Source organism: Chiloscyllium punctatum, chromosome 37, assembly GCF_047496795.1.
Source record: "Chiloscyllium punctatum isolate Juve2018m chromosome 37, sChiPun1.3, whole genome shotgun sequence".
NCBI classification, from domain to species: domain Eukaryota; kingdom Metazoa; phylum Chordata; class Chondrichthyes; order Orectolobiformes; family Hemiscylliidae; genus Chiloscyllium; species Chiloscyllium punctatum.
Window position 1 is genome coordinate 31,772,025 of NC_092775.1, and position 17,305 is coordinate 31,789,329.

The 17,305-nt window shown below is 40.8% G+C and overlaps 1 protein-coding gene across 3 annotated transcripts in view; it reads left to right on the forward strand.

The window, feature by feature from the left end:
- Positions 1 to 17,305, forward strand: part of ripor3 (RIPOR family member 3) — a 243,085-nt gene that overhangs the window by 139,811 nt on the left and 85,969 nt on the right. For all 3 annotated transcript variants that reach the window (XM_072556548.1, XM_072556547.1, XM_072556546.1), the window contains exons 10-11: positions 1,594 to 1,719; positions 9,222 to 9,367. In XM_072556548.1, the coding sequence (XP_072412649.1) occupies positions 1,594 to 1,719; positions 9,222 to 9,367 (272 nt within the window). The remainder of the gene's footprint in view (positions 1 to 1,593; positions 1,720 to 9,221; positions 9,368 to 17,305) is intronic.

A 17,305-nucleotide genomic window follows, 5' to 3' on the forward strand; every position in this document is an offset into this window, starting at 1 on the left:
GCCTCTGAAATTTGTGTAGTGTCTGTATATGAGCTTGTGGCTGCCAATATGAGAATGTGTGAGTATGTTTCTGCTTATTCCTGCTTTCCTGCTCTTCCCATTCTTTCTTTCCTACCACTGCTTGGCAAGGTAACATATCACAGGCATGTGAAAGGAAGAAGATAAAAGGTTATGTTGGGTTAAGAGGAAGGAGTGAAAGCCAACTGGATTTGTAAATCAGAAGAGTTTATAGAATTTTGATGAAGTGGGATCTGAAAAGGACAATTATATAGGAACATGATCTTTTCAGCCCCATCACTGTCTACAGCATCAGTCATCACAGCACCAATGATTGTAATGTCTGCTGCAGATGGGTGAAAACAAGCAACATTGTCTGCACCCTGTTGTTCATGTTGCTGCGTTTGGTTGTATGTCACTTTATCTTGCAATATAGAGGGAAGTGTGTCAGAGAATGGAGTGAAATGTAATTGGGTGATGCATTATTTGCAGTTTATGCAAAGTGTGGGTGCTAAGTCTGAAGAAGTGCTAAGTGTCTGAGATTGAGATGAATCCACGAATATGAGAAATGCCTCAGAATTGTTGGCGATTGTCAGTAGTTGAGTGATGGAGTTCTGGTGCACTGAGCAGTGAGAGAAGCAGATGATGCAGTTGATTAAATGTGGCATTGGAAGATGAATTCACTGACTTTGATCACTTGTGTGCAAGGTTTTTGATCATCTTCAGTGTTGCATCCAGATTCTTGGTGCTGGATGTGCACACACTGGTGTTTATGGCTATGCTGCTTCCTTTGCATCTTGGAGGACATCCTGGAACCAAATGGATATAGGACCTCTCCCTTTCTTTCCACTCCTGCACCTAGGCTGCATCAGAGAAACCCAGAGCTTCCTCTCTTAACGTTGTGCCACTCCTGTATCTTTCCCATACAGGTCAAAGTCACTTCTACAGTGAATTCCAGCATGTCCTCCAAACCAAAATCCCATTAAATGTTGCCAGTATTCTTTCAGGAGTGCAGAATAGCACAAAGTCATTCTGGCCTCATGATTTTGCAGCCCCTTCTCAAGTGTGTAGCCACCTTGGTTAATATGGGGCCCATGCTATTAGCATGTTAATCAGTAGATGGCACAGTTTGTGTGCAGTCTGCATTAAATATTTGAATGTAAATTAATCATGAATTTTAATCCTCGTACCCGTTTATGGGTTTTATCCAATTTAACAGGCATGGATCATTTTCCGTTTTTGGTCGAAGTGTACTCTTGCCACATTGAGACCTTTATTGGTTCTCTGACTGTCATCAGCTATGTGATGCAGACTGGAAAATCAAACTTGTATTTTCATAATCTGGCTATCTAACATACATCCTGGATAAATTTGCTAAACTATTGGAGAATCATTTTCTAGAATGTATAATCTGCAATTTTAATTGTAATGTAGTTTGATCTAAATTATCTCATATAAACAACATACTGGCACCTGCTCAAAATTGTGCAGTGAGTAAAGTTATAATCAAACTTCTCATTAAGTTTTGAAGTGATAACTCTGTGCCTCATTGTAAGGTCATGCTCTGAAGTTAGTACTCTTTTGGTTTTTATGCAGGTATTGATTAAATATGGTCGACAGAGATGGAAGCTAAAAGGAAAAATTGACGCTGATGACAGACAAACATGGGATGAAGAAGAAATGGCCTTCCTACCACATATTAATGAAGACATTGAAATAAAGGTGCTTGTTTATAAATTTAAAAGATTTATTTGCAAATGTTTTAAGCATGAGCATCACATATTCGTTGATTAGACATAGCATAGTACAGATAAAACTCCCTCTGTTTGCATCAATACATTGCCTCACACTGCCAGGTATGTATTCCATACTGCAACTGTGAAAAGGTTGGCATTTCCCTGATCACTCATTCCATAATTACTTGGACACCAGTTTTCAGTGACTTAAGTAACCGGTCACATAATGGAGAAATCCCGAGGTTAATGAAAAGTACCTTTGATGGGAAAAGGAGAATTTGGAAGGGCAATTAAAAATTGACTCATGTTTGGATCCAAGTTCGTTAGAACTAGGTTGAGATTACTCAAATCAGATGTATATCGTTTTCAACCAAATGTTTGAAATAGCGTGGGTCAACTTTGATCGTTTGTTTTTTTTAGAAACAGTTCAAAAGTTTAAAGAAAAGTTTACTTATCCTTAGAAAACAATTAACCTTCTGGCAATTAGTATTCTAATATTCCAGAACTGCTTCCAAATGTCAACCAAATGTTATGATAGAATATCAGACTAAATTACTTTTCAAGTTGTGAATAGTTCCTTATCATTATTGAACTATCACAATATCATATAAGTGTAGTGCGATTTAAAAAAAAAGGACTAGATACCACAGAATAAACTTCTTAACATACAGGAAGTTGAATGATGATGCAGTTTACTAATACAGTTTGTAACTTTAAACACATTTTTGAGTTAGTGAGACAGTGTGAATTTTGGAATTATTAACTGTGAAAATAAACCTATGTAATAGCAACATCTAATGAGTAATGAGGCTGGTGAAGGATTTACTGACTACAATGTAGCACTTAGACAGACATTTATGATTACGATCAAACAATCCCATTTGTGCAAATATTTCTATTGAGTGGCACATAATCCCAGTGTTAACTTAATGTCTGACAATTTTACTTGATGTTGGTTAGTCATTAATATTATATTCATTATTGTATTAATATATGTCTTCATAAGTTACTGGTAAAATTTGCTATTCACGAACCTCAGTCTTAGTGTCCAGGTTGGCTGTATCACTGCTTTGAATCTCATATTAGGATTTCCAATTTGGTATATGTACAAGATAATCAAACATTTCCAAATTGGCAATTTCCCAAATTTAGTCAAGTTTTGAATTAAAATGAGTGATAAACCGGACAAGATAAAAAAGGATAGTATCAGGAACAATTTATATAAAACCTATGTGCACTCTATTTGACAGTTTGGATATCACATGTAGATTGTGGGTCTGTAGATTGTGAAGGAGCAAACATGGCCTTTGCAGTGATATGTACTTCTTGTCAGACGTGGGAGTTTAAAGAGAGTTCAAGGGTTACTGCGGATTATATCTGCCATAAATGCTGTTGGATGCAAATCTTATCAGATCAAGTGGATCGGTTTGAGAGACAGATAGAAGCGATGAGAATTTGCAACAGCAACAGTATGTGATGGATGGCAGTTATAGGAAGGGGGGAAAGTCTCAGATACAGTCACATAGATGGGTTAACTCCAGGAAGGGTAAGAGAGATCAGCAGCTAGTGCAGGAGTCTTTTGTGGATATATCCATTTCAAACAGGTATGTTGTTTTGGAAAATGTAGGGGGTGATGGATTCTCAGGGGAACGTAGCACGAACAGCCAAGTTTCTGGTAGTGAGACTGGTTCTAATGCAACGAGAGCAACGTCGGCTTCCAGGAGATCAATTGTGTTAGGGGATTCTGTAGTCAGAGGTACAAATAGACGTTTCTGTGGCCAGCAGAGAAAAGGCAGAATAGTGTGTTGTTTCCCTGGTGACAGGATCAAGGATGTCTCAGAGAGGGTGCAGAATGTTCTCACAAGGGAGAGGGGCCAGCAGGAGGTCTTTGTCCACATTGGAACCAACGACATTGGAAGGGAAAAGGTTGAGATTCTGAAGGGAAATTACAGAGAATAAGGCAGAAATTTAAAAAGGAGGTCCTCAAGGTAGTAATATCTGGATTACTCCCAGTGCTACGAGCTAGTGAGGGCAGGAATAGGAGGATAGAGTAGATGACTGCATGGCTGAGGAACTGGTGTATGGAAGAAGGATTCACATTTTTGGATCATTGGAATCTCTTTTGGGGTAGAAGTGACCTGTACAAGAAGGACGGATTGCACCTAAATTGGAAGGGGACTAATATACTGGCAGGGAAATTTGCTAGAATTGCTTGGGAGGATTTAAACTAGTAAGGTGGGGTGGTGGGACCCAGGGAGATAGTGAAGAAAGAGATCAATCAGAGACGGGTACAGCTGAGAACAGAAGTGAGTCAAACAGGGCAGGCAGGGACAAGGTAGGACTAATAAACTTAACTGCATTTATTTCAATGCAAGGGGCCTAATAGGGAAGGCATTTGAACTCAGGGCATGGTTAGGAACATGGGACTGGGATATCATAGCAATTACAGAAACATGGCTCAGGGATGGGCAGGACTGGCAGCTTAATGTTCCAGGATACAAATGCTACAGGAAGGATAGAAAGGGAGGCAAGAGAGAATGGGGAGTGGCATTTTTGATAAGGGATAGCATTACAGCTGTGCTGAGGGAGGATATTCCTGGAAATACATCCAGGGAAGTTATTTGGGTGGAACTGAGAAATAAGAAAGGGATGATCACCTTATTGGGATTGTATTATAGTCCCCCCAATAGTCAGATGGAAATTGAAAAACAAACTTGTAAGGAGATCTCAGCTGTCTGTAAGAATAATAGGATGGTTATGGTAGGGGACTTTAACTTTCCAAACATTGACTGGGACTACCATAGTGTTAAAGGTTTAGATGGAGAGGAATTAGTTAAGTGTGTACAAGACAATTTTCTGATTCAGTATGTGGATGTACCTACTAGAGAAAGTGCAAAACTTGACCTACTCTTGGGAAATAAGGCAGGGCAAGTGACTGAGGTGTCAGTGGGGGAGCACTTTGAGGCCAGTGACCATAATTCTATTCGTTTTAAAATAGTGCTGGAAAAGGATAGACCAGATCTAAAAGTTGAAGTTCTAAATTGGAGGAAGGCCAATTTTGATGGTATTAGGCAAGAACTTTCGAAAGCTGATTGGAGGCTGATGTTTGCAGATAAAGGGACGGCTGGAAAATGGGAAGCCTTCAGAAATGAGATAACAAGAATCCAGAGAAAGTATATTCCTGTCAGGGTGAAGGGGAAGGCTGGTAGGTATAAGGAATGCTGGATGACTAAAGAAATTGAGGGCTCGGTTAAGAAAAAGAAGGAAGCATATGTCAGATACAGATAGGATAGATCGAGTGAATCCTTAGAAGAGTATTAAGAAAGTAGGAGTATACTTAAGAGGGAAATCAGGAGTGCAAAATGGGGACATGAGATAGCTTTGGCAAATAGAATTAAGGAGAATCCAATGGATTTTTACAAATATATTAAGGACAGAAGGGTAACGAGGGAAAGAATAGGGCCCCTCAAAGATCATCAAGACGGCCTTTGTGTGGAGCCACATAAAATGGGGGAGATACTAAATGAATATTTTGCATCAGAATTTACTGTGGAAATGGATATGGAAGATATAGCCTGTAGGGAAATAGATGGTGACATCTTGCAAATTGTCCAGATTACAGAGGAGGAAGTGCTGGATGTCTTGAAATGGTTAAAGGTGGATAAATCCCCAGAACCTGATCAAGTGTACCCTAGAACTCTGTGAGAAGATAGAGAAGTGATTGCTGGGCCTCTTGCTGAGATATTTGTATCATCGATAGTCACAGGTGAGGTGCCGGAAGACTGGAGGTTGACAAACGTGGTGCCACTGTTTAAGAAGGGCGGTAAAGACAAGCCAGGGAACTATAGACCGGTGAGCCTGACCTCAGTGGTGGACAAGTTGTTGGAGGGAATCCTGAGAGACAGGACATACCTGCATTTGGAAAGGCAAGGACTGATTCGAGATATTCACCATGGCTTTGTGTGTGGGAAATCATGTCTCACAAACTTGATTGAGTTTTTTGAAGACATAACAAAGAAGATTGATGAGGGCAGAACAGTAGATGTGATCTATGTGGACTTCAGTAAGGCGTTTGACAAGGTTCCCCATGGGAGACTGATTAGCAAGGTTAGATCCCATGGAATACAGGGAGAACTAGCCATTTGGATACAGAACTGGCTCAAAGGTAGAAGACAGAGGGTGGTGGTGGAGGGTTGTTTTTCAGACTGGAGGCCTGTGACCAGTGGAGTGCCACAAGGATCGGCGCTGTGCCCTCTACTTCTTGTCATTTACATAAATGATTTGGATGTGAGCATAAGAGGTACAGTTAGTAAGTTTGCAGATGACATTAAAATTTTAGGTGTAGCAGATAGCGAAGAGGGTTACCTCAGATTACAACAGGATCTGGACCAGATGGGCCAATGGGCTGAGAAGTGGCAGATGGTGTTTAATTCAGATAAATGCAAGGTGCTGCATTTTGGGAAAGCAAATCTTAGCAGGATTTATACACTTAAGATCCTAGGGAGTGTTGCTGAACAAAGAGACCTTGGAGTGCAGGTTCATAGCTCCTTGAAAGTGGAGTCGCAGGTAGATAGGATAGTTAAGAAGGCATTTGGTATGCCTTCCTTTATTGGCCAGAGTATTGAGTACAGGAGTTGGGAGGTCATGTTGCGGCCGTACAGGACATTAGTTAGGCCACTGTTGGAATATTGTGTGCAATTCTGGTCTCCTTCCTATCGGAAAGATGTTGTGAAACCTGAAAGGGTTCAAAAAAGATTTACAAGGATGTTGCCAGGGTTGGAAGATCTGAGCTATAGGGAGAGGCTGAACAGGCTGGGGCTGTTTTCCCTTGAGCATCGGAGACTGAGGGGTGACCTTATAGAGGTTTACAAAATTATGAGGGGCATGGATAGAAAAAAGAGACAAAATATTTTCCCTGGGGTCGGGGAGTCCAAAGGGCATAGGTTTAGGGTGAGAGGGGAAAGATATAAGGGGCAACTTTTTCACGCAGAGGGTGGTACGTGTATGGAATGAGCTGCCAGAGGATGCGGTGGAGTTTGGTATAATTGCGACATTTAAGAGGCATTAGGATGGGTATATGAATAGGAAGAGTTTGGAGGGATATGGGTCGAGTGCTGGCAGGTGGGGACTAGATTGGGTTGGGATATCTGGTCGGCATGGACGGATTGGAACGAAGGGTGTGTTTCCATGCTGTACATCTCTATGACTCTATAACATGGATGAATGCAGGAGCATAACACATGAAATATGTTGTTAGTTACTGTTGTTTCTGTATCACAAATTATCCATTGCTGGTGTTACATTTTGTTGATAATTGCTAATTATACTTGGTCCTCATGTGCAACTTAATTAATGCTAAGAAGAGACACCTGCAGATCCGAAATAAGAATTGCTTAGTTTGGCAACCCATCCATACTTCCTGCTAATCTTTCCCAGTCTTTGATCCTCCAACTTAGCATTTCTCTGCTGCTTGCTATTTTCCTTTTCTTACACAATGCAGCAAGTGAGGCAAGCATGTAAGGAGCTGCAAGAGTAGAGCTGAAGTGGAAAGGTCAGCAAGTGGATTGGTCACTGATCAGGGAGGTTGGCAAGGAAGAGGGTCAGTGAATAGGAGGGTCAGTGGGTCATTGAGTCAGTGAACAGGAAATTCAGCAAATGGGTGGCTCAGTGAGTAACACGGTCAGTGGGCATATGGGTTGGTGAACAGAAGGATCAGTGAGTTAATCTGTCAGCAAGTGGGTGCATCAGTGAGGAGGATGGTTAATGAGTGGACTGGCTGGGAACTGAGTGGTCAGTGAGCAGGAGAGTCAGGTGAGGAAGCTAGAGGAAATTTGGGAGAGGCAGTATGCAGGAGGGAAGTCACTGAAGTTCTGCATTCCAAGACAGCTATTTCTCTTGCCAGACAGAAAGCAGGTGGTATAAGAATGTGGTTTTGGGATGGATTATAGAGTCAGAGAATCATAGAGATATACAGCTCAGAAACAGACCCTTCAGTCCAACTCGTCCATGCTGACCAGATATCCTAACCTAATCTAGCCCCATTGCCGGTACTTGGCTCATATCCCTCCAAACCCTTCCTATTCATGTATCCATCTAGATTCCTTTTAAACGCTGCAATTGTACCAGCCTCCACTACTTCCTCTGGCAGTTCATTCCATACATGCACCACCCTCTGCATGAAAATATTGCCCCTTAGGTCTTTCGCCTCAAACCTTAAATCTCTGCCCTCTAGTTCTGGACTCCCCTATTCCAGGGAAAAGCCTTCGTCTATTTACCCTATTCATGTCCCTCATGATTTTATAAACCTCTATAAGGTCGCCCTTCAGCCTCTGACGCTCCAAGGAAAACAACCCTAGCCTATTCAGCCTCTCCCTGCAGCTCAAATCCTCCAAACCTGGCAACACCTTTCCCTTGGCTCATCAAGTCTTTGGGGCTAAACTGCAGGCATTGATTACTGCTAATTTCTGAGTCCTTTGCTTTCTCAAAAATTTTCTGAAGAGTCTCTTGGCTGAGGTAGATAGCTCACATCTCTCCTGCTCCCACTTCCTGCATCAAGGCATCCACTTTCACATCAGAAAATCTGTAGGCCTATCACCTTGCATCATTCTTATGTCTTGTCCAGATCAAATTTGTCTTGTGATGTCTTCCAGCACTTGCTTCAACTGCAATGCAATCTTTTAAGAGATGAAGGAAGGCTTTAAGCAGTGTAGGTCAATTGGAACTCATGCTATTTGATCACAATTTTGCACTTGCTGAGTTTGGTATAGTTCTTAGGGCTAAAGAGATCAAAGGGTGTAGGGAGAAAGTGGATTCAGGGTACTTAGTTGGATGATCAGTTCTGATAATGTTGAACAGTGGAAGAGGATTGAAAGGACAAATGGCCTAGAGCTACTTCTGTTTTCTATGATATTTAAAAATGTGCTTAATGCTGTGTGTGAGCTATACTTAAAAGAGCAAGTAACACAAGTCTGTACTGCATTTTAAGCTTCAGGAGCACATTAAGCACATGTTGCTATCCTACCAACACCTGGTCTCTAGAGAAATTGAATTTCACTGTTACTAAGCAGGAGAGTAATGCGACGAAGCTAGGGGAAAGTTGGGAAAGGCATCATGCGGGAGGTTTGAAAATGGAAGCAAGTGGGATGTTTGGAAGAGGAGTTGAGCAGGATATTTAGGGAGGGAAGGAGAATGGAAGAACCTGAGAGGTAACAAAGAATTGTCTGTATTAAAAAAGAGACTGGTCATGCTCCATTGAAAAATATAAATGGCAGCAGCTTTATTGGGGAATGGCATTCATTTACGAATTGTATTAAAATGGAAGCATGCTATGGAATGCGCTAAAACCTGTGACAACTCTACAAGTAAACAGGTTAACATCTTTTACTAATATGTTCTTTGTAATTTAGAAAAAAACTTTAAGTTTTGTAAATTTACTTTCTGATTCATTCCAGAAAGTATTTTGCTGTAACAGAACATTTCTCTCCATAGGTAGCTGAGATGAAAGGTTTGATGACTGTTTTGGTTGGAGCAGTGACTTGCGAAAGTGCGGATTTCTTCTCTGCACAGCCTCAGATAATGATTGTGGATATTACTGACTTAGGCACTATTAAACTTCAGCTGGAAATCACATGGGAGTAAGTACCATTAACTATATCCAAAGGCAGCATGGTGCTTAATATACACAATCCATTTTAGATATAGAATACTGAATTACAGATACACTTATAAATGTAAGCCTAATAGGCTCCCCCTTGGAACTTTTATTCTAGCAATAATATTTATATTTTCTCTAATGGAATTACATTCAAAAATGTTATTGAAACAAAAGTTCCCATTGTTGACTGACGTATAGTTTCACGTTTAGTCGGAATATCCTGTTGAGCTGTTTGTGATCAGAAATGCAATACATCAGATCTCAAACATTCTGAAGTTTTGAACTATTTATCTCAATAATATGAATGCATTAACAGTCTAGTGTAATTTCAACTTCTTCCTTTTTATAAACAGGAAAATCCTATTTGTAAACAAACTTGTTCTGTTAAATGCTCTTCTAAGTACAAAAACATACAGGTTTCAGGTTATTTGTTGGAGTAAATATTTAACAATGTTGCAAATTGCAGTTAATACGTTTTAAATAATTACTATATATGTTGTAAAAAAGCAACTGAGTTTAAACAATCCAAGCAAGGCATGTGCATGATCTATGCCTCAACATGGTTAAATAGTTCTTTCATTTATATATATGTTAAGTAATAAAGTTTGAATTATTAAGTCTGAATATTTTAAAAGAAAGACGTGTTTTGCGTCATTCACAAATATATCTAATATTGTTCATTAGTCATCCAGCTACAAACTTCTTACTCTATAAAGTAAAACAAAAAACTGTGGATCCTGGAGATCTGAAACAAATGAAAACAGAAGTTGCTGGAGAAACTCAGTAGGTCTGGTAGCATCTGTAGAGAGAAAACAGAGTTATCATTTTGAGTCCTGTGTCCCTTCTTCAGAACTAGACACAACGAAAACGTGGTATTTGTGTTGATGACGGTGGGATGAGTGAGTGGATGGTTGGAGAAGGAGCCTAGTGACACAAAGGGAAAAGGATAAGCAAACAAAGGAATTGTTGACAGTAGGCCAGGGAAGAGGAGAAGCTAGATAGGTGATAATGGGGACGATGAGTAGTTGAGATCAGATTGGCTGTGCTGTACTGAAAGCATCCCTTTACATGCGAGGACCTGGAGTTGTGGGGTTAGGAAATAAATAAGGAACAGAGTGCATATGTTCTGAAATTGTTGAATTCCTGAAGATTGTAAGGTGCTTCGGCAATAATGAGGTATTATTTCTCCAACTTGCATTGAGCTTCACTGGAGTATTGCAGCATGCCTGAGACAGAAACGTTGGCATGGGAATCCAGTGGTGTATTGAAGAGACAGGGAACTGGAAACTTGGGGCCACTTTTACAGCTGAATACTGGTATTCCGCAATGCAGTCACCCAGTCTACATTTCATCTCCCCAGTGTAGAGGAGACCATTCATTTGTGAGCAGCAAATACAGTAGACTAGATTGAGTAAAGTGCAGATAAATTGCTGCTTCACCTGGAAGGTGTGTTTGGGGCCGTGGATAGTGAGGTTTGAAATGGTAAACAGGAAAGTGCTGCACCTTCAGTGATTAATTGGTAAGGTGGTGTGGGAGGTGTTGAGAGTGGAGGTGGACTGGACCTGGAGGGAACAGTCCCTGCAGAATACTGACCAGGGTAGGGATGGGAATACACATTTAGTGGTGGAAAACCACTGGAGTTGGCGGAAAAGGCAGTTTGCGATCCTTTGGACACAAAAGCTGGCAAGGTGGAAAGTTAGGACAAGGGGAATCCGATCATGTTGGGGGAAAGGAGAGAAGGAATGAAGGTAGAGCACAGAAAATGGCTAGAGACCTGTCAACCATAGTAGAGGGGAATCATCGGTTGAGGAAAAAGGTGCAAGTGTTCTGACGATACCCTTTGTGGAAGATGGTATCATCAGAACAGATGCGGAGAAACTGAGAGAGAACAGAATGGAGTACTTACAGAAAGTAGGGTATGACTATGTACAGTCCAGGTAACTGTGGGAGTTGGTGGGTTTGTAGTGAATATCAGTATCCAGCCCATCCCCAAAAATAGAAACAATGTTGTCGAGGAAGGGGAGAAGTCAGAGATGGGCAAGATAAAGGTGATGGCAGAATGGAAATTGAAAGTGAAATGAATAAATGTTCCTAATTTCAGAGGAGAGAGGGAAGGAGCACCAATAACATGATTGATATAACGGAGATCAAGTTGTGGGAGGGTCCAAGTAGGATTGGAACAAGTAAGAGACAGGCATAACCGGGGCCCATACTTGTCTTCAACCCCTTTGATCTAAACATAGTGAGACGTGTTAAAGGAGAAGTTGTTTAAAGTCAAGGCAAGTTCGGCCATTGGAATATCTGAAGCAACATTTTAAGGTGAAGGTTTCTTCTTCAGGACAGTTCCAAAGAAGACTTTCTCTGTCTCCAAAAAAAAACTCTCTCTCTCTCTGTACTGCTGCTGATAGATCAACCAAATTTTTCAGCACTTTCTGATTTTATATATCATAAATATGTCTGTAGCAGATGTAGTCACCATGGGGACTTTGTCTCCAAGTACTTCTTGTTTGGGGATGATGCCATTTTGGAAGCATAATGGAATTCCTGGTCCACGAAGACACTTCTGCTGTTAGTCACACCAGATACCATTTTGGTGAAGGTGTTAGCAAGTGAGCACCCACCTGGAAGAAGACAACTATGACATCAACCAACATAATATACTGTTTGGATGGCAGTAATCCCATTTTTAGAGCTCAGTTCTTCAACCAATGCATTTCTTTGAATCCATACAATTGAACATTTATTGAGCAGTCAGCAGGAATGCTCACAGCTCATCCACTATTCCTTCAGCAAGCATCACTGCTACTTAAAGGCCTGGCCAACTACTTATAGAATCATAGAGGCATAGAGATATACAGCACAGAAACAGACCCTTCAGTCCAACTTGTTCATGCTAACCAGATATCCCAACCCAATCTAGTCCCACCTGCCAGCATCTGGCCCATATCCCTCCAAACCCCTTCTATTCATATACCCATCCAGATGCCTTTTAAATGTTACAATGGTACCAGTTTCCACCACATCCCCTGGCAGCTCATTCCATGCATGTACCACCGTCTGTGTGAAAAGTTGTGCCTTAGATGTCTATTATATCGTTCTCCTCTCACCCTAAACCTATACCCTCTAGTTCAGGACTCCCCCACCCCACGGAAAAGACATTGTCTATTTATCTTAATCATGCACCTCATGATTTTGTAAACCTCTATAAGGTCACCCCTCAGCCTCCGACGCTCCAGACAAAACCTTTCGTTATAGGTCAAATTCTCCAACCCTGGCAACATCCTTGGAATCTTTTCTGAACCCTTTCAAGTTTCACAACATATTTCCGATAGTAAGGAGACCAGAATTGCATGCAATATTCCAAAAGTGGCCTAACCAATGTCCTGTACAGCCATAACATGACCTCCCAACTCCGTACTCAATACTCTGACCAATAAAGGAAAGCATACCAAACGCCTTCTTAACTATCATATCTACCTGCCACTCCATTTTCAAGGAGCTATGAACCAGCACTCCAAGGTCTCTTTGTTCAGCAACAGTCCCTAGGACCTTACCATTAAATGTACAAGTCCTGCTAAGATTTGCTTTCCCAAAATACAGCACCTCACATTTATCTGAACTAAACTCCATCTGCCACTTCTCAGCCCATTGGCCCACCTGATCAAGATCCTTACTAACTATATCTCTTATGCTCACATCCAAATTATTTTTGTATAAATGATGAAAAGTAGTGGACGCAGCACCGATCCTTGTGGCACTCCACTGGTCACAGGCCTCCAGTCTGAAAAACAACATTCCACCACCACCCTCTGTCTTCTACCTTTGAGCCAGTTCTGTATCCAAATGGCTAGTTCTCCCTGTATTCCATGAGATCTAACCTTGCTAACCAGTCTTCCGTGGGAAACCTTGACGAATGCCTTACTGAAATCCATATAGATCACGTCCACCGCTCTGTCCTCATCAATCCTCTTTGTTATTTCTTCAAAAACCTCAATGAAGTTAGTGAGACATGATTTCCCATGCACAAAGCCAGGTTGACTATCCCTAATCAGTGCATTACTTAATAGTTTCTGATTGATTTCCACTAGCTCTTGCTGTACTGTAAAAGTCTTAGGGTTCTTCTGGCACAGTGGTACTGTCCTTGGTTCCAGGTTCAAATCTCTTGGTTGCATCATGCTATTTTTGAACATGTTGGTTAAAAATAATTTATAAAAATTGCCCTATGGCTACTCTGTAGACAACATTGGGTGTTTTACTCTTTCGTGTCTGGCAAAGCCTGAGGACAAGGAGACTCTATTGTCCCAGAGTATTTAGGAATCAGTGCTGTATCCTAGTGTGAACAGTGTGCTGGATATTTCTGCCTTACTAAGGAGGTCTTTGATGAACTATGTCATCTGCTGTTGCCTCAGAGATGGTAATGCCAATTATTTTGAAGATGTCTGTTAAAAGGAAACTATGCAACTGGTTTCTTATAGGCAGCAGCATGCAATGTGTGCAGCATCTTACTTATTGCTTTTTGTTGTATGAGGGAAGTTACTAAATTCTGCATTCCAAGGCAGCTGCATATATTTCTTGTGCCAGAAAGAAGCAGCTCGCATGAGAATGTGGTTTTGGGATAGATTACAGCCTTTCCCTTGGCACATCACGTTCTTGGGGAAAAACTGCAGGCATTGACTACTATTAATTTCTGATTCCATTGCTTTCTCAAAAATGTTCTGGAGAGTTTCTTGGCCAGGGTATTTAAGGCATCCACTTTCACACCAGAAAATCTTGGAGTTATATCTGTCATCATGTATTATTCTTGTGACTTGTCCAGATCAAATTTGTTTTGTGATGACTTCCAGCACTTGCTTCAACTGCAATGAATCTTTAAAGAGGTGCAGGAAGACTTTAAGCAGTGCAGGTCAATTGGAACTGATGCTAGTTGATTACAGTTTTTCACTTGCTGAGTTTCGTATAATTCTTAGGGCTAAAGAGATCAAAGGGTGTAGGGAGAAAGTGGGTGCAGGGTACTGAGTTGGATGAGCAGTTCTGATAATATTGAACACTGGAGGAGGCTTGAAAGGCCGAATGGCCTCCTCCTACTTCTGTTTTCTGTGAGATTTAAAAGTGTGCTTATTGCTGGAAGCAAGCTATATTTAAATAAGTAGGTAACACATAATTTCTGTACTGCATTTTAAGCTTCAGGAGCACATTATGCACACATGGCTACCCTACCTGCACCTCTTTTCTGGTCATGATGTAGAGGTGCTGGGGTGAACAAAGTTAAAAATTACACAATACCAGGTTGTAATCCAACAGGTTTATTTGGAAGTGCAAGTTTTCAGAACGCTGCTCCTTCATCAGGAAGCTAATGAGCCTGGATCACAGGACACAGAATTTATAGTAAAAGATCAAAGTGTCATACAATTGATGCAATGTATTGAAAAAACCTAGATTGCTGTTAAGATTTTAATCACTTAGAATAAGGTGACAGGTTTTGATTGGTTAATATGTAATTTCCAGAACTTCTTTCAAGTCACAGTCCCAACTTAAGGTTTTATGAGTATTAGAAAAAAGGTGACATTTCAGCTCAGACACTGCATTAAAGATGTGAGGTTAAAGTTTGTCTATATCCCAACCTTGAGTCAGACTGGACTGACGACCTACAGATTGTGTGCTTTTTGAACAAAATAGGATGTGTCTGCAAATACAAATTCAACCCATAGACTATGTGTGAGTGTGCGTGCGTAAGTGTGTCAGGGAGAGAGCGAGAGATTGTATGTGTTAGAAAGAGGGAGAGATGGTGTGTGTGTGTGCACGATTGATAGAGTGTATATGCGATGTGATGCCTGTGAGAGGGTGTGGGTGACAGTGCTTGTGAGTGACACTTACACCCTCTCACAGGCATGTACTCGTCACATTTGTGCACATACTCTATCAAGCAGGCGCACATACACACTCTCACGTGCACACACACGTTCTCACCCTCTCTCCCACACACATACACACAGTCTCTCTCTCCCTCCCTCACACACAAGCACACACACACGCGCACACATTAAAGTCTATGGTGTGAATTTGCATGTGCAGATTTTTATATTCAGATACATTCTATTTTGTTCAAAAAGCACCCAATCTGTACACAGTCAGTCCATGTGACATTTTATAAATTCCTACTTTGGAAATAGAACCAGTTTGACTCAAGATTGGGATACAGACAGATTCTAACCTCACACCTCTAATACATTGTATGAGCTGAGATATCACTTTTTTTTAGACTGATAAAACCTTATCTCGGGACTGTGACTTGAAAGAATGAATTGAAACCTACATCCCAATTCTAAGTGATTAAAGACTTATCAGCAATCTAGGTTTGTTCAACACATTGTGTCAGTTGTATGACACTTTGATCTTTTACTATAAATTCTGTGTCCTATGATCCTGCCCCTCTAGGTATCTAATGAAGGAGCAGCACTCCAAAAGCTTGTACTTTCAAATAAACCTGTTGAACAATAACTTGGCTTTGTGTGATTTTTAACTCCTTTCTAGTGACCTTGAATTTTGCTGTCAGTATTACTTTCTAATTGAAAGCTGACCACACATCCAAGAATAATCATATTCAAATTGCTTAATTTTTGCAGCTTCGTGTTCTGTGATATCATGATACAATGCTTCAACACGGATTTTCTGACACCTACAATTTCTCATGTTATCTCCTCAGCATTAGCAAGATCTAATATCTAAAACATTGTCATTATTCAAAAATAATGTACTTTATCTGGATAGTTACAGAGATTTTTAGACTATGGCAGGAACTAAAGTCACCAGATGACCATTGTCTCATCAGAGAGAGACAATTGATGGTAAGAGTAACTTGAGGGTCACCTTGCCTCAGGAGAGGCATAAGGTTGAGAAGGTGGGAGTTTTATGATAGCCTCAGATAATGCAGACCTGTACTATTCGTGTCACTCTTCATTGCAAATTAGCAGTCTAGAAAACTGAGCCACCTGACCCCCTGTGGCACTAGACAGACTGCAGTGAGGGCTACCTATGGTTTGCTTTCCTTCTGATGAGCTGTATCTCAGTTCTTGACTAATTCCCTTTCAAACCTACATTCCTTCTGAAAACACCTTCCATGATCATTGTATTTGATCTTTATAAAAGATCTATTTTTGATGGTATTTTTAGCTTTTTCAGAATTGGTGATTTCTAATTTCTAACTTTCACATTAATTTTGATGTCGGCCAGTCCTATGTTTCTTTCTTATATATTGAGAAGGGAGGGGCTGGAAATCTGAAGCCTATATAAACTCCAGGTTCCAACTTTGTGCCTCAACTGCATTATTAATACGATCAGATTTTTAAATATAAACTCCCTGACTCGGCGGTAAATTGGCCTGATCACCAATAAGTGATACCAAGTGTCCACCGAAGGGGCAAGTGCAGTTCACCAGAAGAAAAGGCAGATGGCAGCACCTCAGAAGGTCAGCTGCATAAATGCTTGGGAAAGAGCCGACATAAACAAATACACAATAACAAATGCTACATAACCAAATTAGAGTTAATACCTATTAGAATTAGGAGCAAGATCCTCGGGACTCAATCATTTTTCTAACAACATAAAAACTTTGCCTGTTACTTGGAGATGGCTGGCCTCCCTGTTTCCTGTCCCAGCTTCACTGAAAATTAAAATTAAAATCCAGGACCGTGGTTTTAAGTTACATCCAATCCCGACCATCTCGGTATTTCCAAATTCAGCCTATTGTGCTATTGCCCCCTTTGCAATTATGTCTCCTGCTTTCTGTCTCTATCTGCCTGATGCTTCCTCATAGTGCACCTTTGGACCCCTCAGTATCATGCATTTCTTTCCACCTAGCCTTCTGTTTAATGGTTATGTATTCCTCTTCTTCTTTGTGACAAGCTCTTCCCAATTCCTA